The sequence below is a fragment of the Bubalus bubalis genome, chromosome 12, assembly GCF_019923935.1.
Source record: "Bubalus bubalis isolate 160015118507 breed Murrah chromosome 12, NDDB_SH_1, whole genome shotgun sequence".
NCBI classification, from domain to species: domain Eukaryota; kingdom Metazoa; phylum Chordata; class Mammalia; order Artiodactyla; family Bovidae; genus Bubalus; species Bubalus bubalis.
Genome location: NC_059168.1, coordinates 80,437,057 through 80,463,610, shown reverse-complemented (window position 1 = coordinate 80,463,610; position 26,554 = coordinate 80,437,057). Strand labels below are relative to the sequence as shown.

Sequence of the window (26,554 nt, the reverse complement as noted above, 5' to 3'; positions counted from 1 at the left end):
AATAAATATAATTTCCTCAAACATAAAAGCAGATAATATTTTCTCTGGTTAAAAATGAGTATCTGCCAAAAATGCTCAAGTCCTTTAATGTAAATCTGATTTTGGTAATTAAAGGCTATATTAAACAGAACAAACTTATTTTCATGAATTTGTAGTCATAATCCAAAACTGCTTCCATTTGCAGGAAATGCAGGGAAAAATACTCAAGATGAATTTCACTGTGAACTTAGTAGACATCCTGAAGGGGCTCAGTTCTTGTTCCCCCCGTACATGTGTGCAGGGAAGTGCTCTCATAGACAGAGGGCTCAGCAGCCCCCAACCCTCCCCACAGGGACTGAGATAAATATAGAAGACATGGTTAATGTCTGTGTGTGTTCAGTCGCTCAGTTGTATCGAACTCTTTGTGACCCCATGGCCTGTAGCCTGCCAGGCTCCTCTGTTCATGGGATTTCCCAGGCAAGGATACTGGAGTGGGTTGCCATCTCCTCTTTCAGGGGATATTCCCAACCTAGGAATCGAACTAGCATCTCTTGCATTGACAGGCAGATTCTTTACCACTGCACCACTTGGGAAGCATATAGAAAGTGGATAGTAACTGAGCCAGATACTCGTCTTTAAAATTCAAATTAAGAAAAATTAGTAAAGCTCAAGTACAGTCTGTAGTCTAGTTAATAATAATATACCAATGTTAACCACACAGTACTTTGATAAAAGTACCTCAGGTATTTAAGATGTCAACATTAAAGGAAACTGGGTAAAGGCTATAGGAAAACTGTACTAGCTTTGCAACACTTGTGTAAATCTAAAATTATTTTAAAATCACAAGTTTTAAAAGCAAACTCAAATTCAGACTCAATCAAGTGTTAAGGAGGTAATTCCTTGGAGCTACAAAGTTCTGAGGGCTCTGGGACTAGAGAGATCAATTTGGGGCATTATGTTCTGACAAGTACAAAGTCTGCAGAGACTACAGAGAGAAGCAGAACATAGAACAGTTAAGTTCTTGGGAAACCACCTGGACAGAGAATGACACTGAATCACGGATACTGGCCATGAATCAGAGACACAGAGAACTCAAGAGCACTTCCTTTCAAGGGCAGCCCCACACACATGAACAAGGAGATACAGAATAGCAAAGACTCGAAGACTAAGAAAGAGCACACAGGCTCCAGGGTAGGTAAAAACAGTCACACACCTGCATGCCTGTGAGAAGAGGGAAGGCGGGAGAGTACAGCACAGAAGAGAAGGCCACTCAGCCTGGAGGGGAGGGGAGTTTGGGGGAGAATGGATACATATGTAAGTATGGTGACAGGTGAATGTCTGGCTTGTAGAGGCTTGGATTTAAAATGCAACACCTGTTTGAAGTCTGGACCCCTTCCTCCCCCCACAAAGGATTACAGTCTCACTGAAAGGGTAAGTCAGAACTTTTGCCACATAGCAGTAAGAAAAGATAACAAGGTTTAGAGAACGAATTGATGGTTACCAGGAGGGAAGGGTGGGGGAAAGGGATAGTCAGGGACATGTACACACTGCTATATTTTAAATGGATAACCAAGAAGGGCATGCTGTACAGCATGGGGAACTCTGTTCAATGTGATGCGGCAGCCTGAATGGCCGAGGAGTTTGGGGGAGAATGGACACATGTATATGTATGGCTGAGTCACTCTGCTGTGCACCGGAAACTACCACAACGTTGTTAGTCAGCTGTACTTCAATATAAAATAAAATGTTTTTAAAAAAGTGCAGCCATTGAGGAGAGGGAGGGCGGTAGTGGAAAGGAAGAGCTGTAAGCATAAGCCTGACAAAGGAAGGAAGACACAGATCCAGAAACAAAGACACAAAGAGCCAGAGACACAGAACAGAAAGACCCAGAGAGCGACGATCTTTGGTTCTGAGTCTCTCAGTTCTAGTCACTCCTGATCCAATTATGCTTCCTCCCTGCAGCTTCCAAGATATATATCCTACATCTTTATGATCTATCTCTTCTCAAGATACCCTGAGTGGCTTGGGGTGTGTACGTTTTTAACTGGAAATAGCAATCAGTATCTAACTAAGACAAACATGCTCCTGAAAAGTTCTAATTAATGAGCTTTTAAAGCTCTCTGCAGTGATTCTAATGAAAAGTCAAGGTTGAAAACTATCAGCTAAAGTCTATGATAGGAGAAGGGTATCTGGCCTACAACATAAAGCCAAAAATATTTGTAACTCATGAAAACATTTTTAAAAATAAAGTGATAGCTCCCTTGATTTGCAAATACCAACTTTATTTTCCTTCTGGGCCACTCCTTGCATTTGAAAGCTATTTTTACTATTCTGAGAGCTTTGCAGACACTGATATCCCACTACCATATGAATTCATAAGAAAGGCAAGTTATTTAAAAACATTTAAGGCTTACAAAAAATATTCTTCATAATTACTGCTCAGAAAACCTCTATAAGGAAACAGGATACCTGCTCTGGGACTGACTGCTGTCTCCCCACCTACTAACGTGGCTGGTGTGGAATTTGGGTCAAGAGCCATAGAGCCCAGTGTCTGTCACTAGAGAGACCCTTCAGCGAGAAAAGGAACGATCAGGGAGAGCTCCTCCAGAATGATGGCACACGCGCGCACACACCACAAGCATATGCAGTGCAGCCCTAAGGCTGTGGCTTCATTTTTTGGGGGGAGATGCAAAAAATATTTTTTATTTATCATCATGAAGATTTTTACATATTTAAAACTCAAACTATACACTTTTGACGAGTGAAATTTATGAAAATGCTACAATAAAGCTCTTTTTAACAAAAACTATTTTCTCATATAAGATGTCACTCCCACAAAAAAGTCACTGAAGTTCCTGTCAAAATTAGAATTTCTAGGGGTTTCAGTTCAAGATGGCTACAGGATCCAGAACTGACCTTCTACAACACACTGAATCTATAGCTATGCATCAAACAACTTTCTCGGGATAAAAATAATTAAAAACTAGCTAAGCAAGTCCTATACATGGGATGAAGGAGAGAAGGCCCACGTCAAAGTGGGTAGAAGAGAATGGGACACAATGTGGCCATAAAATATGAGAACAAGGGAAATACAGCTTTATTAGACATTTACCTCTTGAGGCTGTAGCAATGAGGGACTGTGAAAGTAATTAATAAATAAGTCACAGAAAATCCCCAATGATAAGAAAAGATGCAAGTGGCTTAAAAAAGAAAAAGAAATGAACAATAGTGAAAGAGGAAAAATGTAAGAGGTTACCATTTTCAAACCCAGAACAACAGATGGCACATATCTCTGGTCCTGGTAAGAAGGGAAACCTGAAGTTTTTTTTTTACTTTTGTGTGCTTCTCCACATATATGCCTAATTTTATACACCTGCACATATAAAGGTTACAAACTTGGGAAGTGTGGCTTACAATCACCAGGGAGGTGGGCCATGAAGGAAGATGATGTAGAAAGAGCACAGGACCACTAATGCTACTTACAGCGGAAAAGGGAAGTGCATGTTGGAGGTCCCCAAAGGAAAACGCAACTGAAGTGCAGAGAATGTAGGGTGGCGGTTGTTTAGTCACTAAGTCGGGTCCAGGTCTTTTGCAACCCCATGGATTGTAGCCCGCCAGGTTCCTCTGTCCGTGGGATTTCCCAGGGAAGAATACAGGAGTGGGTTGCCATTTCCTTCTCCAGGGGGCTGTGGCTTCTTTCTTGGCTTCAGGAGACCCTTATCTGTACAGAGGTGACTGCAGCACTGTGTATTGATGGAAACGAGGCACAAGGAACATGGAAAATGCCATGTAGAATAAGGACACACCTGTTCCTTCTCTGGGTGGCTAGCTAATCTGCAGTACGTTCTGTAAACTTGACTAAATCAATCAGGCATGTGTAGTATCCCTCCATAACCCACTCCCCCAGTGCTACAGCTGATGTCAAAACTGGCCTGGTGCCTAGACCCCAGGACTAGGATTAGGGAGTCTGAGGGAGGGAACAGTCAACTGAACCTGCTGAAGAATGTGAAGGGCTATAGGCCTGAGACTTTGGTCTCTCCGAGAAGAGGAGACATATCCTTACTACTGCAGAGCCTCGCTGGATGATCAGAGGGCGGAGCCCCAGGTAAAGAGCCTCTAGGCACAGTCAGTCCTCTGGCTTCTCCTAACCATCTTAGGTAAGCATCTCTAAGGAAGGTTGGAACCCTCTACAAAGGCAGCCTGGAGCTCAAGTGTCACAAGTGGAGTGCTTCAGATGGGGGGAGGGGATTCCTGAGGACCACCTTAAAACTGTGCCTGACTGACAGGCGCCCTCAGGAAAGATGGAATAGCCACACAGATTTTAGACACAAAACAAAAAGATAATACTCAGTGAGCTAATTCTGTAAAAAAAAAAAAAAAAAAAAAAAAAAAAAGTGATAACAGAATCAGAGATTACAAAATTAGAGAAATTTTATAGCCACCGAGTGTTTTAAATGAGGAAGACAAGGACAAGAGGAGTAGGAATGGGTTTGGCAAAGCTGTTTTTAGCTACTTTTTCAGACAAGGTCAGTATAAAGCAGACTGAGCTCAGGTCAAAGCTTTTAGCTGTTATTACCTCTGTTTAAAATATTTTAATGTTCCTATCTGCAGGCAGCTGTGTCCTTCAATGGTGGTGATTTGTGCAAACTAGCCTTTATCCATCTTTCTTTTTTTAATGGCATTCCAAGGACAAATCTCAGAAAGAAGCTTCTGCTTGGGTCTAGGTACTTCTCATATGGAAAAAAATTTTTAAATCTTTAATGGAGACATAAAACATTTAATGGTACAGAATAAAAAATTTCTTCCTGAGGTTTCTATTTGAAAGATCTATGGGTTATCCAGCTAGGTAGACTAGGTAAATACTTGGATAACTTGAACTGAAACAGAGTTGAGACCATTAAATTTGAAGTGTTCAAATAGCTAACTTTTGACTTCAGACATAATTTTCTTTGAAGACTGTGGGAGAGAAGACCTTGCCAGACTGGAGCCCAAATATAGTCGGGAGAGGCAGAAAACATGCTGGAGAATTGTTTTCAAGTAGTTCCTTTCCAAGGCCATACAGCACGGGAAACAATTTTCTGTGTATCTTTTCCTCCCTCTTCCTAAGTCCACTTGGAACCTTGGCTTAGGGGTAAGATTCCTAAGGTTTCTGAGAAATACATAAGAAAACTGCAATCCTGATTCACATCACGTCCCCATTCTGTTTTTTAGAAATCAAATGGAAAATGGGTGAAGTTAAATGGATATAACACTGAGTAGAAGGAAAGTCAGTTACAAGGGGGACAAAAAGACAATCACTGTTAATTATCAAAGTTCCAGAAGTCCTTGGGCACCGAGTATGTGAGGGAGAAACAAGCAGTGGGAGCCGCCTCACTGTGGGAGCTGGGATGACAGAGTCTAGGACATCCAGTTCATAGGAGAAATGAGGATCCCTTCAGGGTTTTCTGAGGTTGAACTAAAAAGAATAAGGAGATCAGCCTGACAAAAGCTCCTAATGGACAAAAGGCCACGAGTCTACAATGATGCAAACCAGGCAATTAATATACAGTTAGGTGACAGTGAATGTAACACAAACATTCAGTGAAAGAAACACAAACATAAAGCCACACATGGTTGTTATATAACCATTCACAAAGGTCAGAATGAACCACAAAGAGGCTTGTGATTGTAGTCCTCACACCAAATTCACTGGTGAACCACCTGAGTAAAGCATACAAAAGGAGAGACAGAATGGAATACTTTTTTTTTGAATTCTTAAGAGAGTTGGAGGCAGAATTCTGTTTAGGGACACCTTGACTTGTTACTAATTCTGCTCTAGCTCACGTGGTATCAACATGTACTTGCTAAAGCTGGATTTGGGACAAGAGCCAGAGAAGTCCTGGTGGTCCAGTGGATGCGGCTCTGCACTTCCTGCAGAGGGCAGCAGCTCGATTCCTGGTTGGGGTAAGATCCCGCATGCTATGTGGCCGAAAAAATTTAAAGTCCCATGTTTATAAATATTCCTTTAAATGGAAGTACACAAATTTATCACTGCTCATTCTTCCATAAAGGTAAAAGAAACAAGTGTCGGGGGAGGTGCATGGCATTAAGTGACATAAGCATTCTGTCAGGAGAGATAAAGAGGCAACAGTGGGGAAGAGAAAGGAATGAAAAGATACGACACCTGACACCTCTGCTCCACTTCCAGGAAGCCAATTCATTTCCGACAATGTCTACATGAATTGGGAATCTAAAGCTGCTTCTTATTAAAGAACTGAAAGGTACACGTAGAAAGCCAACACTTACTTCTGTCCATCCTTCACAAAACCTTTTAAAGAAGATCCTCGATTAGTAGTGATAGCTTTTCCACCAAGACCAACTATGAGAGCTGTGAGCACCGCACTCTTGCCACCTAAAGAACAGGTGTTGAAGAAATCACATGCATTAGAAAGGAAGAAGTATGATTTCTACAATTTGATGTAAAAATATTTCTCAGAGAAGATGTGAAATAGTCTAACCCTGAAAGGAAGTGTTACACTTCAATTATAGTTTTCTTCCAGTGCCAAAAACAAAAAGTTGTATATATCATGAAATATTTAGCTGTTGCTATTAGAAAAAAAAAAATCAATACATTTCAGGAATCAAATTTTTGCCAGAAATGGAAAAAACTGGTTGATAACTTTCCAACCTAAAATTTACAGTATCATCTTGACCTGTCAGACATTAAATGAACTTATCTTTCTAATTAACCCAAATACATTTAACTCATCTAATGTTTCTTACATCCTAATTTAATTAAAATTAGGATTTTTCTTTTCCCATAAATTCTCAGAAGCCCAAAACTATTTTTGACCCTGACTGCAAGCTCCACAGGGACAGGACCTTACCTTAACTCAGTGGCTATCTCCAATATAAGCCCATAATAGGCACTCACATATTTGCTGAATAAATGAATTTAAATATGAAAAACTACCAGTCGTATAGACAGATTTTTTATATTTTGTGATATTTTGACAATTATTATTCCTAATTTGAGTATTATTCATTTGCTCACTCTTTAAAGAGTATACTTTTTTACTCCTAACAGACAAAAAATATCACAAGCTAAAATAGCAAAATCTGTAACAGTTACCCAGAATATGATAACCATTTTCTCAACTCCACAATCAACCAAAGAGATCAACTCTTATCAACTCATCATCTTTCATAACATACTCTAAATTAAACCAAGTATACAAGAGTTAACCCAATTTAGTTCCTGGGATGCCTTTCGAGTTCCTATCCTAACTCTCTCCTTTTTCTTCATTTCCAAATTCACAGCTTCCACCACCTGCATTAGATTAATACCTTCACTATTTCGAATGGTAAGCTCTAACTGCAGAACCTACCGCTCTGTCTTTACTACTTGTCCTGTTTGACCTCCCCATAGCTCTGGTCCTTTTGTCTATTCTCTCCTTCTGAAAACACTTTCCTCTTGAACTAACAGAGGAGGGAAAACAAAGAACAACTAAACACACCACGGAGCTATCTGTACTAGTTCCATGTTCTAGCACAACCACCATCCCTGGGCCCTGGCAAGTTCCTCTCCCTCTCTACTGGCTCAGTCAGGCAGCCAACGTGGTTCACCACAAAGGCTGCCTAACTCGTCTTTCCAACTCCTATGTCTTTCTCTATGTCTCAGCTACTTCTTCCCCAGAAGATCTAAAAGATCTTTCATTTTTATTCAAGTACCACCACAAATACCACCTCTTTTTAAAGCTTTCATTGGCCACATGAGTGAGAATTCATTTCTTTCTTGTTTGGATGCCCATGGCACTTCATTCATGCTGTTACAACATTTAATAGATACAAGACACAGGACTGCCTCAACGGCAATGAGGATAGCTTGCCCACTCTTCTATGGTATGAATTCCAAGGTACATAGATTCAAATCACTATGCATTCTAGAAGAGTGGGATTGGGAGGGAGTTGGAAGGGAGATTTGGGAGAGAGGGGTGGGGACATGGGTGTATCTATGGCTGATTCTTGTTGATGTTTGATTGAAAACCACAAAATTCTTTAAAGCAATTATCCTTCAATTAAAAAAATAAAGTGGCAAAACAACCTGAAAGAAAGGTTTATTCCTCTTGCATAATGAACCCAGAGTTAACTCATTATTTTCTTGAAGTGTAGACTGGCAGCAAATACTGAAAAATTCATGACCAGAAACCAGAGATCTAAAACTTAGCTGTATCAGCACTAATAGGCAGCTATCTAAAAAAGTTAAAGCATTCTGATTTCAATGTACTGCTCAAAGTCAAATAAGAAGGAAGGCAAAAGCACTTACTTCCATTATTGCCAACAACAAAGTTGACATTAGAACCAAACTTAAAGGGTCCAAGCATCGAATGACACATGAAGTTTTTGAGCTGAATACTCTCAATTATTCCAACTTCTGCTGCTGTCTATGAATTTTAAAAAATGAGAGAAAACAATCAATCTAATTCAATCACTACAATCATCCAACTGTTTGTTAGCAGGAGAAAGATTAGCAGTGCTACCAATGAAAAAAGTTATAGAAAGTATAATTTTAAATGTTAATTTCAATCAATGAGTAAGAGCATGCTCAGTCACTAAGTTGTATCCAACTCTTTGAGACCCCATGAACTGTAGCCTGCCAGGCTCCTCTGTCCATGCAATAATACAGGAGTAGGTTGCCATTTCCTTCTCCACCGAATCTTCCTGACCAAGGGATTGAACCTGCATCTCCTGCATTGACAGGTGGGTTCTTAACCACTGAGCCACTAGAGAGGCCTCAATCAATGAGTGAATGACATTAATTCATATGATTAACTGCTATTTTTAAAGTCCTTATAGGTTCTAACAAGTATTTCACAGGATTCTTTTTTAATATGGACAATACCAACATCTTGAGTCAGATCACTTTTTGTTGGAGAGAGGCTATCTTTGGCATTGTGGGATATTTAACAGCATCTCTAGCCACTACCCACCAGATGCCAGCAGCACTCTCTCCTCCAACCCCAGATGTGACAACCAAACATCATATTCAGACACTGCTAAATGTATCCACTGCAGAGAGAGCACAGAATTATAATTTCCATATTGAGAATGTCTCATAATTAAATTACAGATGGTTCATATATGTTTTAACCAAGAGTTCAACACACAGTGGTCACACTTCGTAGTTAAAATATGAAAATAAATCAACTATATTTTACCAAACCTTCCAAATGTTTTTGAAGAACATTTAATGTCTTCAACTTTTAAGTTATTTATTATAAAAATCTCTGGCTCTCTATCACTAAACAGCAGCTTATTAAAAAGCAGGGAACATTTACATCCTTACCTGAGTGGCTTCCCAGGTGGCTCAATGGTAAAGAACCTGTCTCCTAATGCAGGAGACACGAATTCGATCCCTGGGTCGGGGAGATCTCCCGAAGAAGGAAATGGGAACCCGCTCCAGTGTTCTTGACTGAGAAATCCCATGGACAGAGGAGCCTGGCAGGCTACAGGCCATGAGGTCACAAAAGAGTCGGACATGACATAGCAACAAAACCAAGCAGAATTCTGTAGAAATCATGGTTGAAGACTTTTTAAAAGTCTTCAGTTTATTTTGATCTAGTTGAAGACTTAGAAGTAGTTATAAAAAATAATACAGAGAAATCCTGTGACTCCTTTACCCAGGTTCTGCCAAAGGTAAAATCTTGAAAACTATGGTACAATACCACACCAGGGTGCTCATTTTGATAGTGACACACAAAATATTCCCGTCACAAGTAACTGTCACATTGTCCTTCTAGAGCCGCATCCTCATTCCTCCCCACCCACTCATCCTTTACCCTGGCCCACTGGTCTGCTCTCCATTTCTGAGACACTGTTATTTCAAGAATGTTATATACATGGAATCAGACAGAATGTAACCTTTCAAGAAGCACTTTTTCCTTCACTCAACTTAACTGACTTTTGTTGTCTATGTGCACAGTTCCCTGCTTTCTACTGCTAAATAGTATCTCAGGGTAGAGACATCCTATAGCAGGTTTAACTACTCACTCACTGTATGACATCTGGATTGTCAGTTTTTGAGTATTACAAATAAAGCTGCTATGAACACTCATGTACAGATTTTTGTGGGAAAATAGATCTTTTCTCTGTGATGCTCTGCTATGCTTAGTCACTCTGTTGCATCTGACTCTTTGCGACGCCACGCACTGTAGCCTGCCAGGCTCCTCTGTCCCTGGGAATTCTCCAGGCAAGAATATTGGAGTGGGTTGCCATGCCCTCCTCCAGGGGATCTTCACAATTCAGGGATCGAACCCAGGTCTCTCACATTGCAGACAGATTCTTTACCGTCTGAGTCACCGGGGTAGCCCAAGAATACTGGAGTGGGTAACCCATCCCTTCTCCAGGGGATCTTCCCAACCCAGGAATTGAACCAGGGTCTCCTGCACTGCAGGCAGATTCTTAACCAGTTGAGCTACCAGGGAAGACCCTTTCTCTGTGACAGATACTGGGTTATATGACAGATGGTTACATGCTAAATTTCTTCCAGAAACTGCCAAGCTATTTTCCAGAGTGACTGTACCATTTTACATTCCCAGCAATATATGAATGATCCACTTTCTTTGCATCCTTGCCTGCATATGGTATTGTCATTTAAGAGAAAAAAAAAAAAAGCAGCCATTCTGATGGGTGTGCAGTGGTATTTCATCGTGGTCTTAATTTGCATTTCCCTCATGACAGGGCTTCTCTGGTGGCTCAGAGGTTTAACCTCAGAGCCACATGTAAGGCCTCCAGGTACATCCCTAAGAACCTCAACTCTTCAGGCTATTTGCCAACCGTGGAGAGGGGAAGGGAGTCTGGGTTTAGTGTCCTTTGACACCTGAAGTCTTCCTGATGGCTCAGTTGGTAAAGAATCTGCCTGCAATGCGGGAGACCTGGGTTTGATCCCTGGGTCGGGAAGATCCCCTGGAGAAGGAAATGGCAACCCACTCCAGTACTCTTGCCTGGAGAATCCCATGGACAGAGGAGCCTGGTGGGCTACAGTCCACGGGGTCGCAAAGAGTCGGACATGACTGAGCGACTTCACTTTCATGACAGGTTATTCTGAACATCATGTCATATGTGTATCTGCCATCTGTACATCCTGTCAGTGAAATGTCTCTTTATGTCTTCTGTGCATTTTCAAATTGGATTCTTTGCTTTTAATTGTTGAATTTTGAGAATTTTTTATACAAATTCTTTATAAAATTATTTATACAGTATTCTTGCCTGGAGAATCCCATGGACGGAGGAGCTTGGTGGGCTACAGTCCACGGGTCGCAAAGAGTTGGACACGACTGAGTGACTTCATTTTCTTTCTTTCACTTTATACAAACAAGATATTTGTACTTTGTTGGATACGTAATTGGTAAATATTCTGCTAGCTTGACTTTTCATCCTCATAACAAGGTCTTTGCGGAAGAAGTTTTTAATTTTGATGAGGTCTAACTTATCAGTTTTTCATTTTATGGTTTGCATGTTTGGTGTCAAGTCTAAGAATTCTCTGCTGAATGCTAATCTGAACCTGAAACCCAAACATTTGGTACAATTCTTCAGTCAAACCAACTGAAACTGAAGAGACCTTTTTTAGGAGTTTTTAAAGGATGAATTAAATTTCCTTGTTATAGGAATTGGTCCACTCTAAACTGCTAATCTATGTGTGCAGAGTTGTTAACAATATTCCCTTATCGTCCTTTCTTTTAAAATTTACTTTTGGGTACACTGGGTCTTCATCGCTGTGCCAGGCTTTTATTTAGTTGCAGTGAGCGGGAGGCTACTCTAGTTCTGGTGTGAGGGCTTCTCACTGAGATGGCTTCTCGTGTTGTGGAGCACGGGCTCTACAGAGAGCACAGGTTTCAGTAACTGTGGCACACAAGCTTAGCTGCCCTGTCATATGTGGATCCAACTCATGTCCTCAGTGATGGCAGGCAGATTCTTAACCACTGGACCAGCAGGGAAGTCTCCTTATTATCCTTTTGCTGTTTGCAGAGTCTATGGTCAAATCCACTGTTTCATTCCTGACACTGGTAGTTTGTGTTTTCTCTCATTTTTCCCTTTCATCAATCTTAGTAGAGGTTTGTAAGTTTTACTGACCTTTCCAAAGAACTACCTCTTTGTTTTATTGTTTTCTCTACTAATTTTTTCTAAAAATTAACATGAACTTCAAAATTAGGTGATTTTTACATCACTTTTAAAAATTCATGTTATTTTTCCTCTGCAGCTAGTGACCCAGCTTCGGATACTGAATTAAGAATACGGTATATAAAACAGACAGGAGAAACAGGACAATCAAAAGTTATTAATTTTATAATTTTGCACTCACCAAAGTAGAGGTACCATTAGTGAAAGAAACTGCACATTCATCTTCGTCACATTCATCTTTATCAAAATCGTCCAATTCTTCTTGTCTTGGTCTTTTGGCATTTCCAGGAGAGAAAAAATTTTCTTCCTTTCTTTTGGCCATCAGGTCTAAACAAATATTACAGTGACAATGAAGAAAATCATGTAAAGCACCCATACAACTGTTTCATATATATATTAAAAAAAACTTAAAATCAGACAAAGCTTAAATTTTAGTACTATATTGATTCATTTTCACTTTAAGAAAAAGTAAAATTATCATCTGTGTGGAGGGAGGGGGCCATGAGCCAAACAATGCGAGTGGTCACGAGAAGGTGGAAAGGTAAGGACACAGGTACTCAAGAACCTCTGCAAAGGAACATATCCCTCCTGCTCTCTTGATTTAAGCCCAGGCAGACATGTCAGACTTCTCACTACAGAAGTAGATAATAAATTCTTGTTTTAAAAAATCTGTATATGCAACACTAGAAGATTTTATGTCAGAGGGATTCATGATGGAGGTTTTTATTGATATGGACCTATCTAAGTATTTTAACTCCTAAGCTCACAAAAAGTAAACGGTTTTATTTGTGAAACTGTGGATCCACTGATGAGATGGTAAATGCCTTCTGAACTTACTCCACAGCAATCATCCAATTTTTATAAGTTATAAAGTAATACTGAATCATATAAAATATTAATTATTTCCCCAAAGAAGCATATTTGTAGCGGCCTGTATAGTCCACAGAGTCGCAAAGAGTCTGACAAGAAACAGTGACTTTCACTTTCACTTTTGCCTAGCACTAGAAGAGAAGGGAAAGGCAAAGGAGAAAAGGAAAGATATACCCATTTGAATGCAGAGTTCCAAAGAATAGTAAGGAGAGATAAGAAAGCCTTCCTCAGCGATCAATGCAAAGAAATAGAGGAAAACAACAGAATGGGAAAGACTAGAGATCTCTTCAAGAAAATCAGAGATACCAAGGGAACTTTTCATGCAAAGATGGGCTCGATAAAGGACAGAAATGGTATGGACCTAACAGAAGCAGAAGATACTAAGAAGAGGTGGCAAGAATACACAGAAGAACTATACGAAAAAGATCTTCGTGACCCAGATAATCACAATGGTGTGATCACTCACCTAGAGCCAGACATCCTGGAATGTGAAGTCAAGTGGGCCTTAGGAAACATCACTACGAACAAAGCTAGTGGAGGTGATGGAATTCCAGTTGAGCTATTTCAAATCCTAAAAGATGATGCTGTGAAAGTGCTTCACTCAATATGCTAGCAAATTTGGAAATCTCAGCAGCGGCCCCAGGACTGGAAAAGGTCAGTTTTCCAGTCCCAAAGAAAGGCAATGCCAAAGAATGCTCAAACTACCACACAATTGTACTCATCTCACATGCTAGTAAAGTAATGCTCAAAACTCTCCAAGCCGGGATTTGGCAATATGTGAACCGTAAACTTCCATATGGTCAAGCTGGTTTTAGAAAAGGCGGAGGAACCAGAGATCAAATTGCCAACATCCGCTGGATCATAGAAAAAGTAAGAGTTCCAGAAAAACATCTACTTCTGCTTTATTGACTATGCCAAAGCCTTTGACTGTGTGGATCTCAACAAACTGTGGAAAATTTTTAAAGTGGTGGGAATACCAAACCATCTGATCTGCCTCCTGAGAAATCTGTATTCAAGTTAGGAAGCAACAGTTAGAACTGGACATGGAACAACAGACTGGTTCCAAATCGGGACAGGAGTATGTCAAGGCTACATATTGTCACCGTGCTTATTTAACTTCTGTGCAGAGTACATCATGAAAAATGCTGGGCTGGATGAAGCACAAGTGGGAATCAAGACTGCCAGGAGAAACAGTAATAACCTCTGATATGCAGGTGACACCACCCTTATGGAAGAAAGCAAAGAAGAACTAAAGAGCCTGTTGATGAAAGTGAAAGAGGAGAGTGAAAAAGTAGGCTTAAAGCTCAACGTTCAGAAAACTAAGATCATGGCATCTGGTCCCATCACTTCATGGCAAATAGATGAGCAAGCAATGGAAACATTGAGACTTTATTTTGCAGGGGGCTCCAAAATCACTGCAGATGGTGACTGCAGCCGTGAAATTAAAAGACGCTTACTCTTTGGAAGGAAAGTTATGTCCAACCTAGACAGTAAATTTAAGAGCAGAGACATTTCTTTGCCAACAAAGGTCCGTCTAGTCAAGGCTCTGGTTTTTCCAGTGGTCATTGATGGATGTGAGAGTTGGACTATAAAGAAAGCTGAGCACCGAAGAATTGATGCTTTTGAAGAAGACTCTTGAGAGTCCTGTGGACTGCAAGAAGATCCAGTCCATCCTAAAGGAAATCAGTCCTGAATATTCACTGGAAGGACTGATGCTGAAGCTGAAACTCCAGTACTTTGGGTGCCTGATGTGAAGAACTGACTCATTGGAAAAGACCCTGATGCTGGGAATAACTGAAAGCAGGAGAAGGGGACAGCAGAGGATGAGATGGTTGGATGGCATCACCGACTCAATGGTCACGTGTCTGAGTAAACTCCAGGAGTTGGTGATGGACAGGGAGGCCTGGCGTGCTGCATTCCATGGGGTAGCAAAGAGTTGGATACGACTGAACTGAGTAGTGTCACTTCACTGTTCTCTAATAAGTAACCCAGGCTAATTATCTAGGTTTTTTTTGTTTTTACCAATATTCCTTAAAATTTGCCTGTAGAAAATTAACATCATCAAGCTTTTCTAAACATAAAAGCCACACCTTAAGTCCAAGTTGATGGTCTTTTGTTGAAATGAAATGGTATCATTACTTGAACTGCTGCTTTCATTTTTCTCTTAAAAATTCTCTTAGAGCCCTAAAGTGATAGGTACCTAATAACTGTTTGCTGAGTAATGAGAAACATCCACAGCACAGGTAACAAAAATTTCTAAGATACAAGAATATGAAAAATAGTTCTACTTTCAATCTGTTTGCTGCTGCTGCTGCTAAGTCACTTCAGTTGTGTCTGACTCTGTGCGACCTACCAGGCTCCTCCATCCATAGGATTTTCCAGGCAAAAGTACTGGAGTGGGGTTCAATCCGTTTAGGTACCCCCAGAACTATATCACAGCAGGTTTGTGCCACATATCTGGGCAGCAGGGGATTAAATGACATTTTCTCTCTCATTAATTCGGACTGAAAGATTCAACTCAGTCCTCAGTAGAAAAAAGGATAGTTCACCTTGATGATGTATGGATGGCAAGGAAGCCGGTCAGACGTGTAGGTGTGTGCTGGGAGGCCAGTGGAGTATGTTACAAAGACAACAAGAAATAGATCAAAGTGGGAGAATAAGGACTTTAAAGCACAAATGAGAGAGAGGAGGAGGGCAGGGGAGAGATACATACAGTGCTTAATTTTTATCCACTGCCCTCCAAACTTATACTGACAGAAGCAATTTTGCAGAAATATCAAATATCTATACATATCTTGTTGGAACTGTTTTGGGGAACTATCTTTGACAAGTTTTATTATGACAATGCATGCTTCATTAAGTGAACTGGGTAGTTTCTCTATCTTTTAATGCTCTGCAATCACCACTATGGCATGACACTGAAAGGTTTTTTGAAAGTGAAAAAGAACTAACCTTAAAGCTATTAGATAGTGGAGACTATTTTAATTTTATGAAATCATTTCAATTTCTTTTTTTGTATACTGGTTATTACAGGTTGACTATAGATTCCTAGAACAAGTCTGCTGTAATTTTATTTTCCAGAACACTGATAATTTAAATCTTCAAATTTATTACACAAAATTACCTTGTTTTGTACAATCCTCAACTGTGGTCGTGATTCCTTTCACGTCAATTCTATTTAATTAATCTTTTTTCTCCCCAAAGTAGCTATTTACGTTTACCAAATCTAGTTTTTCTTTAACAAAAATATTTTAATACTTACTCATGTATTTTTAGACAATCAAATATAAGAGATACACAGTGGGGCTGGAGTTCAGAATTCTTTAACCCAAAGTGCAAGTTGAAAAAAGCAATCAGAAACTTCCACTTCTAGGAAGGTGGAACAGATGTATTTTCCCTATTCCTCTTGCTTAGTAAAACATTCTTGAAAATTATATACTATAAAACAAGCATAACACAGCTCTGAAAAAGGAGGTAGATTGGTAGGAAACTCACAATCCAAGGAAAGATGTCACGGTGGTTCACTGAGTTTTTGTTTTCCCTCAACTACTGCGGACTTGGAGAAGCCAGCAACAGGGGAAACACCAAGAGGCGCAGGGGGAAACAAAAGGCTTAATGAAAGCCTGTTCTCTCCAGACAAAAGGCCAGGAAAAGGAAGTCTAACAAGAAGACTTTCAGACAATAATCACTCTAGTCAAATACCATTAAAAGAACTGTTGTCCCTTCCTCACCGCCCCCTGCATCAGCAAAGGTCAAGTGGGTAGTGTAGACCTCCCTCTGGTGATGCTAAAAGGAGGCATCTCAACATCCCATCTGGCCCAGTGTCAGACAAGGCTGTGCAGGCCAAGTAGGGAGGCATGATAGGGGCATCTGATGAAGAACCTAGAGGTCTACCCCTAAGAGGGTGTAACAGGACGCTATAATACTTACTCCCACTCCCGACTGGATGTGTCAGAGGCCTTTTACCACTGCCTAGAGAAGCGAGGAGCACACCCCAGCCCAACAGCCACCTCAAGCCATGGAAAGAGCTCTGGTCAAGTTCCAGATGTGAGTCTCTGTGTCCATGGCCTAAGAAAACCAGAGGGCAGCAGTTCTTAAAGGTTGCAGTGTCTTAAAAAGTACCAAGGACCTCAAAGGGCTTTTGTTTCTATCAATATTGACCGTATTATAAATTAAAACTGAAAAAAAAATTAAAACAACCCACAAGTACACACTGTATCAGCCATCAGAGCAATGACATCATCACATGTCTATAACCTCTAGAAAACTCCACTGTGTAGTTAAAAGTGAATGAAAGTAAAAAAGGGAAATAACATCTTATGATTATTATGAGAACAATTTTGATCTTGTAGCCCCTCTGAAACAGTCTCATGGATCCCTGGACTACATTCGGCAAACTGCTACTGCAGGGAATACTATAAGCATGCCCATTACATACTGCCATAAATGACAAGGCACAGCTACCAGTAATAAAGTTAGGGCAGCAGAGAATCCAGCCATAGAATGACTGGTAGATTTGATATTCAAAGTGTGGTCTAAGGACCAGCAAGCAGCATCTACATCTCCTAGGAACACGATAGATATCCAGAATCTCAGACTTCAATTTAAAACAAGTGAATCTGAATCTTCATTTTAACAAGGTCTTGGATGACTCACAAGTACATTAAGTCTGAGAAGAACTGTTGTAAACAACATTAAAAATTTAGGACTTTATCCTGTCCTGAAGGCAACAAGGAACCTAATGTATCATGATAAATCAAATACCATTTAAAGGGAATATTAGTTAACATCCAAAGGACATTTAACCTAAACAAATGCCTTTTGAGAGAGTACTAGCATTATACTCACAATTACCTAATATTCACCATCTTTCTGACAAGTAACTTAGTGTTTATTTTGATCTCTTACACAAGTCAGAACTTGAAAATCAAACATAATTTTCAAATTATTTAATAGCAAGAATTAATATACATTAATTTCGCTAACTTAAATTCCCTAGAATACTACCAGGCCAGTATTTTCCCAACACTGCCTTTCCTCCCACCCATACCTGTTTCTTACTCAATTACAGTCATTTATTTATCACAGAAGAGCAAAGAAGCAGCATTACTTCTTCATTTTCCCAATATTAAATGTCCTTTTAGACAGTTTTTATTAATGCTTAATACATGAATTTGCAGTTAGCTGACACTCAGACATCAGCTGATTGATCTTAGTATTTTACCACTAGAAAACGGTCGTTTTTCAAGTAAAATCAGGGGGAGGAAGGGGAACGAAGGTACGTGTGATTAGCTTCTCATAATCAATGTGAGATCCTATACAAGACAGAATACAGTGCGCTACATGACGACAATGTTTTTTTATTTGCTGTACTTAGCCTGGGATTTGCAGTTTGCTGTTAGGTTGCCATGACAACATGCATCTAACAGACACTGAAAGATCCAACCTTTAAAAACAGGAATCATTCTATAATTTAATGATAATGGACTTTTAAAAACACACATGAATGTCCTGAGACTTAAATACAGGTTACAACAGTAGAACTGTTTCTAATATGCTAAAAAGATAATATAAACAGATGTAAAGAAAAATACTTTTAATATCCTGTAAAACATAAAAATAGGGGGGGAAAAAAGCTCCTCTGGGATTTTCAATACATTCATAAAGCTCTTCATGGTATTCAATATTTATTTACAATAAAAAAATTCAAAATTAAGGAACATACTACTTATCTCTTGCAGAATGCAAGCTCCTTCAAAGCAGGAATAGTAACAAATATGATTATCAAGAAAAAATAAGTTCAAGAAGAAAGAAAAATCAATCACCAAGGGTTAATATAGCAAGCATATACACAGGAAATTTGAAAGACCAAAAGCATTTTCACACAGGATTATAAATTTCTAAATTTTCCATTTTAATGTACCTAGTAATTCATACTTCCCATTAATATCAAAGTAGGGGCTAACAGCAGTGAGAACAGTCATAACAGAATTGGAAATGTCAATAGAAAACAGAGGTTTTAAAAAAAGGTAAATTGCTACTGCTTCTGAATCTGCCATGGACTATTTACCTCATTCCCAATTCCGCTCCTACCACACCAAAGACAAACTCATTCTGCATTAAACCACCTCATTTTTAATGTACTGAAATATAAGCACGCTGCTTGGAATATATACATGAGATGCAACAGATAATAAATAAGTAAGTGAAAAAATTCATTAGTCCACCCATCAAACAATTATAGGTGAGCAAAACTCAGGTAATAAAATCTGAACACTCAGATTTGTGTTTTTAAAAAATCCCTGTGGCCTCAATATAGAGCACAAATATAAGAGTGAGAATAAAGGCAAAACAGACCAGTCTCTAAAGGACAAGCAGTGTTGAACCAGCAGTGGCATGCACACCAATGTTCACTGCACCATTATTACAACAGCCAACATACGGAAGCAAAATAATGTCCCTCAACAAATAAATGGATAAAGACACGCTACACATAGACATCCGACATCCACAGATCATAGAAAAAGCCGGAGAATTCCAGAAAAACATCCACTTTTGCTTCACTGACTATGCTAAAGCCTTTGACTGTGTGGATCACAACAAACTGTGGAAAATTCTTAAAAAAGATGGAATACCGGACCACCTTCCCGGCCTCCTGAGAAACCTGTATGCAGGTCAAGAAGCAACAGTTAGAACCAGACATGGAACAATGGACAGGAATATCAAGGATGTATGTTGTTACCCTTCTTATTTAACTTATATGCAGAGTACACCACATGAAATGCCAGACTTGATGAATTACAAGCTGGAATCAAGACTGCTGGGAGAAATATCAACAATCTCAGATATGCAAATGGTACCACTTTAACGGCAGAAAGCAAAGAGGAAATGAACAGCCTCTCAATGAGGAAGAAAGAGGACAGTGAAAAAGGTGGCTTAAAACTCAAAGTTCAAAAATGGCATCTGCTCCCATCACTTCATGGCAAATACATGGGGAAAAAGTGGAACAGCGGCAGATTTTATTATCCTGGGCTACAAAATCAATGCCGATAATGACTGTAGCCATGAAGTTAAAAGACGATTGCTTGTTGGAAGGAAAGCTATGACAAACCTAGACAGCGTATCAAAATGCACAGACATCACTTTGCTAACAAAGGTCTGTATAGTCAAAGCTATGGTTTTTCCAGTAGTCATGTACAGATGTGAGAGCTGTAATGTAAAGAAGGCTGAGCACTGAAGAACTGATGCTTTCGAACTGTGGTACTAGAGAAGACTCTTCGGAGTCCCTTGGAATGCAAGGAGATCAAATCAGTCAATCCTAAAGGAAATCAATTCTGAATATTCACTGGGAGGTCTGATGCTAAAGCTGAAGTTCCAGTATTTTGGCCACCAGATGCAAAGAGCTGACTCACTAGAAAAGATCATGATGCTCGGAAAGACTGAGGACAGCAGAAGGGGACAACAGAGGATGAGATGGTTGGATGGCATCACTGACTCAACAGACATAAGTTTGAGCAAACTCCAGGAGATGGTGAAGGACAGGGAAGCCTGCACCCCTGGAGTGCTGCAGACATTAGGACTGCAAAGAGTCAGACAGGACTTAGTGACTGAACAACAAAACACATACACACAATGGAATATTATACAACTGTTAAAAAGAAACCTTGCCATTTGTAACAACATAGGTATTGCTGTTGTTGTTTAGTCACTAAGTCATGTTTGAATATTTTTTGACCGCATGGACTGTAGTCCATCAGGCTCCTCTGACCATACGATTTCCGAGCCAAGAATACAGGAGTGGGTAGCCATTTCCATCTCCACAGGATCTCCCCACCCCAGGGATCAGACTCCAATCTTCTGCATTGGCAGGTAGATTCTTTACCAGTGAGCCACCTGGGAAGCCCCAAAGGGTATTATATTATATGAAATAACTCAGACAGAGGAAGACAAATACTCATATGACCTCACTTATATGTTAAATCTAAAAATCAAAAGAAACAAACAAAATGAAAACAGATTCTGATACAGAGAACAAATGGATAATTGCCAGAAAGGGGGAGGGGGGGAAGCAGGGGAGTGAAATAAGTGAAAGGGATTAAGAGGTACAAACCTTTTAATTCTCAACATCCTTATAAGTGATCCCTTACTTTACAAAAGGGGATACTGAAGCTCATTTAAAAGATACCCAAATTTATGTAGGTATATCTTAGCAGAGCCTAGATCCAAACCCAGGTTGTCAAAACCCAAAATCAAACTTCTTTAATGTCCAGGTTCCACCTGGCATGAACTGAGTTGAACCAAGTTTGACTATTTATAGGAAGTGAAATTGTCTGTTCATCTTGTTCTTCCTTTGGTAATGTATAAAACTATGTGATATGTCCCTCTAATGTTGGGCTTGCTGTATAAAATTTTATCTTGTGTTTAATTTTCAGAAACAATCTTTACTCTTAATAGTAATTGCTATCATCAGTAGACTGAGGTTTGGAAATGATTCATTCATTTTTCTTGAAAACATTGAGTTTGAAGTGCTTCTAGGAAATTGAGATGGATAGGCCAGTAGGCAGCAAAATAATAGAGTTAGATTCTAGTAGAGGCTTCCCAGGTGGCTCAGCGGTAAAGAATCTGCCTGCCAATGCAGTCGACTCAGGTTTGATCCCTGGGTTGGGAAGATCCCCTGGAGACGGAAGTGGCAACCCACTCCAGTATTCTTGCCTGGAAAATCCCATGGACAGAGATGCCTGGCGGGCTAGTCCATGAAGTCACGAAAGAGTAGGACAAGACTCAGCATCAAGACAATAACAAAGACGTAGATTTGGCAGTGGCACTAAGAAAGTCACAGGGACTATTCTGAATTTGTTCACCAGGGAAACTGGTGAGTAAGATGTATCTCATTAACTAGTGAATAAAAAATTCTAAGTGTCTACACTTGACCCTCAGTCATCTGGACTTACATATGTATACATACATATATAACTGTGACGTTTAATTATGCCTTACACATAATACCTGCATGTGTGGGCACTCAGTTGTGTGACTCTTTGCGACCCCATGGACTGTGGCCCACCAGGCCCCTTTGTCCATGGAATTTTTCAGGCAAGAATACTGGAGTGGCTTGCCACTTCCTTCTCCAGGGGATCTTCAGGACAAAGGAAATGAACCCAGGTCTCAAATCTCCTGCATTGGCAGGTAGGTTCTTTACCAGCTGAGCCACCAGTTCCTGAAAGTAAACCAAGTATGGCTTTGACTAATTCTCCTAACTTAGATCTAAAAATGATCATCAAAATTTAGGCAGGTTTTATACAAAATTCCACATCTACTCAGTAAAATAAAGTCAGTAAAATAAAAAACCAGCCTCCTCTGTCCATAGGATTCTCCAGGCAAGAATACTGGAGTGGGTTGCCATTTCCTTCTCTAGGGGATCTTTCTGACCCAGGGGGACCGAACCCAGGTTGCCTGCATTGCAGGCAGATTCTTTACCATCTGACGCGCTGGGGAAGCCCAACTACAGAATAGAAACTGAAATTTACAGAGGTGGTACCAACCTGTTCAGGGTCACACAACACTGGTTCTTATACAAAAACATGTAAAAAGTAATATTCTGGTAATCTCCAAACTTCTTTGTACTTAGTGGCATTCAAGGGAAAAAAAAGCAGAAAACTGTAAACACACATTCCTACAGGAAATAATTACTCTGCATATTTCTCACAGTAAAAGGAGATAAAGTCAATCTAAGTATTTCTAACATGCTCCCTTACCACCCATATACACCAGTGCATAAGCTAGTGAGTATTTTAGACTACACAGCAACCATCTAAAAGTCTGGAAATTTGGACTTTTTCTTCTTTTGAATATATTCCAGAATAGCTTGTATTTAGAACACTCCCTTTCAATCTCACGACATATACAGAGTAGCAAGCACTCAGATAAGTTCCGTGTTCAGGGTTTAAACACCAAATAGTTGCTCCCGTAGGAATTAGCACAGCACCCTCTTATGCCCCAAAGTGTCCTGCAGCCCTTCCTCCACCCTTGAGCTCAGTGTTCTGGAATTCCGAGTACTGATTCTTCTCCAATTCATCTCCACAAGAAAATAAGGGGGAAAGAAATGCCATCATAAACTTCCAAACGTCACAATTTAAATTTTCGTAGGTAACAGTTTTGCGTTCTCCTGAAACTGGGATTTAGCAACAAAGCCACCTTCAGGGATATTTACACATATCTCTTAAACGTAGTTAAGTTGTTACTTGTAAGGGGTCATCAGAGGGGGTGATAAGAACCCAATTCCCGAGCCTACACTCATCCCCCTGACCCTTCTCCCCCTCAAACCACTCATCAAAGCCTAACGGGGGCCGTTCGGGGCCCGGCGCCGGGTTCCCTCAGGCTAGCCGGAGACGAGATTTTTCAAGCACCGCCGCCAGAGCCGTCCGAGGGAGGGGCCCGGCGGACACCGGCAAGTTTCCTGCGGCTGAAGGGACCCGCGCCGCCGGCGGAGAGGGTGCGGAGATCACCGCCGGCCGTTGACCCGCGCGCCCTAGGCACCGCCGCGGCTCCAAAGACCCGGCCGCCAGCGGGTGGGCTGAGGGAGGGCGCCGGCCAAGGGAGGATCCGAAGCAAGAGAGAGCGACGGAGCGCGCCCTTAGCCTACCTCCAACAAGTCGAAGTCTCCCCCAAGGAAACCCCGATCGGCGGGACTGCCGCCGCAGCACAGGACGCTAAAGCCACGTTAGTGGACTCTCGCAGTCGGCCCAGCAGCCGTTGGTCCCCGAGACACCGCGCGCCCACCAAGGGAAAAGGCAGGAGCCCCGCCGCCCCCGGCCCCCACCTCGGGACTCTCCGCGCCTGCGCCCCGCCCCCCCCTCCGCCCGCCGGGACTCCGCCCGCGCGTGCGCGCTGCGGGGTTTTCGCGCCACTGGAGTCTAGGAGGCGGGGCCGGAAGTACCCCCTGGGCGGGCAGTGGGGATGCTGGGAGGAGCGCCGGGGCTCTGCGACTGTGGGATGCGCGGAGGGGTCGGGGCGGGTGAGTTGCTTAACTGCAAGCGGGAAGAAAAAAAAACCACCCTGGAACCCCAACGGCGGCTACAGTTCCGCGCATGCGTACAGCGACTGGCTGGGCGCCGCCGCGGAGTGTACGGCCGCGGTCGCGGAAAGGCGGTAGTCACTTCCCGGAAGAGGCGGAGCCGCGTGGCTGAGGCGCCGCATTCAAGTGGTTTCCGGGGAGCCTTCCGGGCCTGAGTGCTAAGCCTCTGAACTCTAGGCTTTGCTTGGGGAGGGATAAAGGAAGTTTTCGTTTTCTTTCTTTCTTTCTTTTTTTTTTTTTTTTTGAGTAGAGGAACATTTAGAAACTTGGAGGCAGCAGTAGTTAGAATTCAGACCAAACTGGTAAATGACAGAAGGGGCGTCTTTCCAAAATCCAAGGAAGCAGGGTTGTCCGGGTAAGTCCCTCGCGGATCTGTGGAGAGACAGCCCCGCCCAGGCCCCTCTACCCGCTCCTTTGCAATCTAAGGGCTATTGCAAGCTGGTTGGAGGCGAGCTCTATGCTCGCGTTCCTATCTCGGCCGCCCCTCCTTCCAGGACACAGCCCGCGGTTCTCTCTGGGTCCAGTAGGACCGCGGCCCGGAACTCCCGGCCGGGCTCCGGCTCTCCGAGCCCGGGGTCTCCCCGCCCCACGGCTCGCCCCTGCGGGGGAGATGTCCGTCGCCGCTAAGCACAGAGCCGAGGCCCTGGGTCCCAAATGGTCTTGCCCGGGCCCCGTGGGGCAAAGTCCCACGCCAGGTGCGAGGCCATCCTGGGCGAGCCTTTCTCGATCACCCTGTGGGCACACTTGGGTGTTCCTCCTTTTCGGTGTTAACTCTGAAAATAACTTCCCTCATAGCAACTACCTTAAGGCTTTGTGGTTGTTTGTATATACAATCTTTCTTTCCCGCCCCCACTCCCACCAGCTCGTGCCTGGTTTACATTGTAAACCCTCTCAATAAACATCGGAACTAAAGAAAGTGTAAATTCCTTGGCTTAGCTTTCAGTACTTTACTTTCCACTTCTGCCTTTACACAACTCTTCGCGTGACATGCTAATCTAGCTATGTAATCCACTTTCTATACTCCAACACTTCCTTTCTAGATGGAAAAAAGATATTTACCGCTAACCCAGAACACCCCCAAAGAAACTGATGTCAAACTTAGGGTCTCCAATAAAAAAAATTCCTACCCCTTTACTTCTAAAGATAATCAAATATATGCTCCTATCCTAGCCCTTGTCATGACACACATATGACATAGTCAAAATAGATGAAAACTCTACAGCCTCTGACCGAAGTGTCCTTGGTAAGAGATGGGAAACAGGGTTGGGAGGTCTCTGCTTAGCTGTCGCTTCCTTTAGGAAGCCTTCCTTGATGCCCTACACTAGGTAAGCTGCCTTCTTCAGATCTGTATGCTCGTCTTCCTCTATCTAGCCTTACTTCAGTGCCTATACTTGTCTCATTGTTGAAATTCCCTTTTTAGCTCATCTAACCACAGTCCTTAAATGCAGGGCTTGATCTTTTTCCCTATTGTATTTCCAGCAGCAAGATAAGTTCTGGTAAATTATAAGCATTTAATAAGTGTTTACTAGTTAAGCCTGGGTTATATTATACTTTAAGCCTGGGTTATATTATGCTTCAAAGTTTAGGCTAAATTCAGATGAAAATAAAACAATAAACATAGCATTAATTAGTGAAATTATGTGGTATATCCTGTACAGTATAATCCTGTACTGAAATAAATTTTATACAGTTTACCAAACTTTATATGAAAATACAGTTATCTACGTGAGAATTGGGAAATTAAAAGTATTTCCTTCTTTATCATTAAAAAAGATTTCTAATGTTTATGCCTGAAATATGGAGAAGGAAATGGCAGCCCACTCCAGTATTCTTGCCTGGAGAATCCCAGGGACAGAGGAACCTGATGGGCTGCTGTCTATGGGGTTGCACAGAGTCGGACATGACTGAAACGACTTAGCAGCATGCCTGAAATAAAACTGGAAAACTGTTAGTTTATTAAAATGTATATTTTTGCATAAATAAAACCATTGACCTCTTTTTGTGTTCTTTAAATTTGATTCATTAGTGGAATTAGCAAGGTTCTGTGCTTTTCTCACCTCATTCAGTTTTATAATTAACCAATAAAAGCTTATTAGCTTTTAAAGAAGTTTTAGGAGCATAAACTGATTTATGGGCACCATATGGTTACATCAAAGGATTTGGTTTTGTTTTAATCTGAAGGGGATTCTTAAGCTCTTTCTTTAAACTAGAAATCCATGTTTTTTCCACCAAGTGATAATAATCTGAAATAGAGTTTAAATACCAGGCTATCAAAATTGATGATGAGATTCAAAGAATGTCAGAATCTTGTAATTCATCTGTTTTAACACCTCTTATTTTGTAGATGGGTTAAATGTCTTCCCAAGGTTACATATATAGTTAATGTATATCCAAGATCAAAATTCTATGTTTTCTATCCCAAGTCCAATGCTTTTTCACTAAAGCAAATAAATTGAAGCCACTAGTAAGGCT

General features: G+C 41.1%; 2 protein-coding genes across 7 annotated transcripts in view; one reads left to right on the top strand and one right to left on the bottom strand.

The window, feature by feature from the left end:
* The window catches only part of SMC6 (structural maintenance of chromosomes 6), a 75,672-nt gene extending 51,851 nt beyond the window's left edge, over positions 1–23,821 (bottom strand). Inside the window, exons 1-4 of one of the 2 annotated variants that reach the window (XM_006051879.4) lie at positions 23,651–23,821; positions 12,320–12,465; positions 8,285–8,402; positions 6,265–6,370 (exon numbers count right to left, since the gene is read on the bottom strand). In XM_006051879.4, coding sequence (XP_006051941.2) covers positions 6,265–6,370; positions 8,285–8,402; positions 12,320–12,460 — 365 coding nt within the window. In that variant the 5' untranslated portion in view covers positions 12,461–12,465; positions 23,651–23,821. Of the gene's footprint in view, positions 1–6,264; positions 6,371–8,284; positions 8,403–12,319; positions 12,466–23,650 lie in introns of those variants that run through there. The other variant, XM_025261531.3, reaches the window with a different exon arrangement.
* Positions 23,822–24,014: 193 nt separating this feature from the next.
* GEN1 (GEN1 Holliday junction 5' flap endonuclease) overlaps positions 24,015–26,554 on the top strand; it is a 28,649-nt gene continuing 26,109 nt past the window's right edge. For 3 of the 5 annotated variants that reach the window (XM_044926225.2, XM_006051883.4, XM_006051886.4), the window contains exon 1: positions 24,015–24,437. The gene's annotated coding sequence lies outside the window, so the exon portion shown is untranslated. Of the gene's footprint in view, positions 25,408–26,554 lie in introns of all 5 variants that reach the window. The other 2 variants (XM_044926224.2, XM_045162302.1) reach the window with 2 other exon arrangements.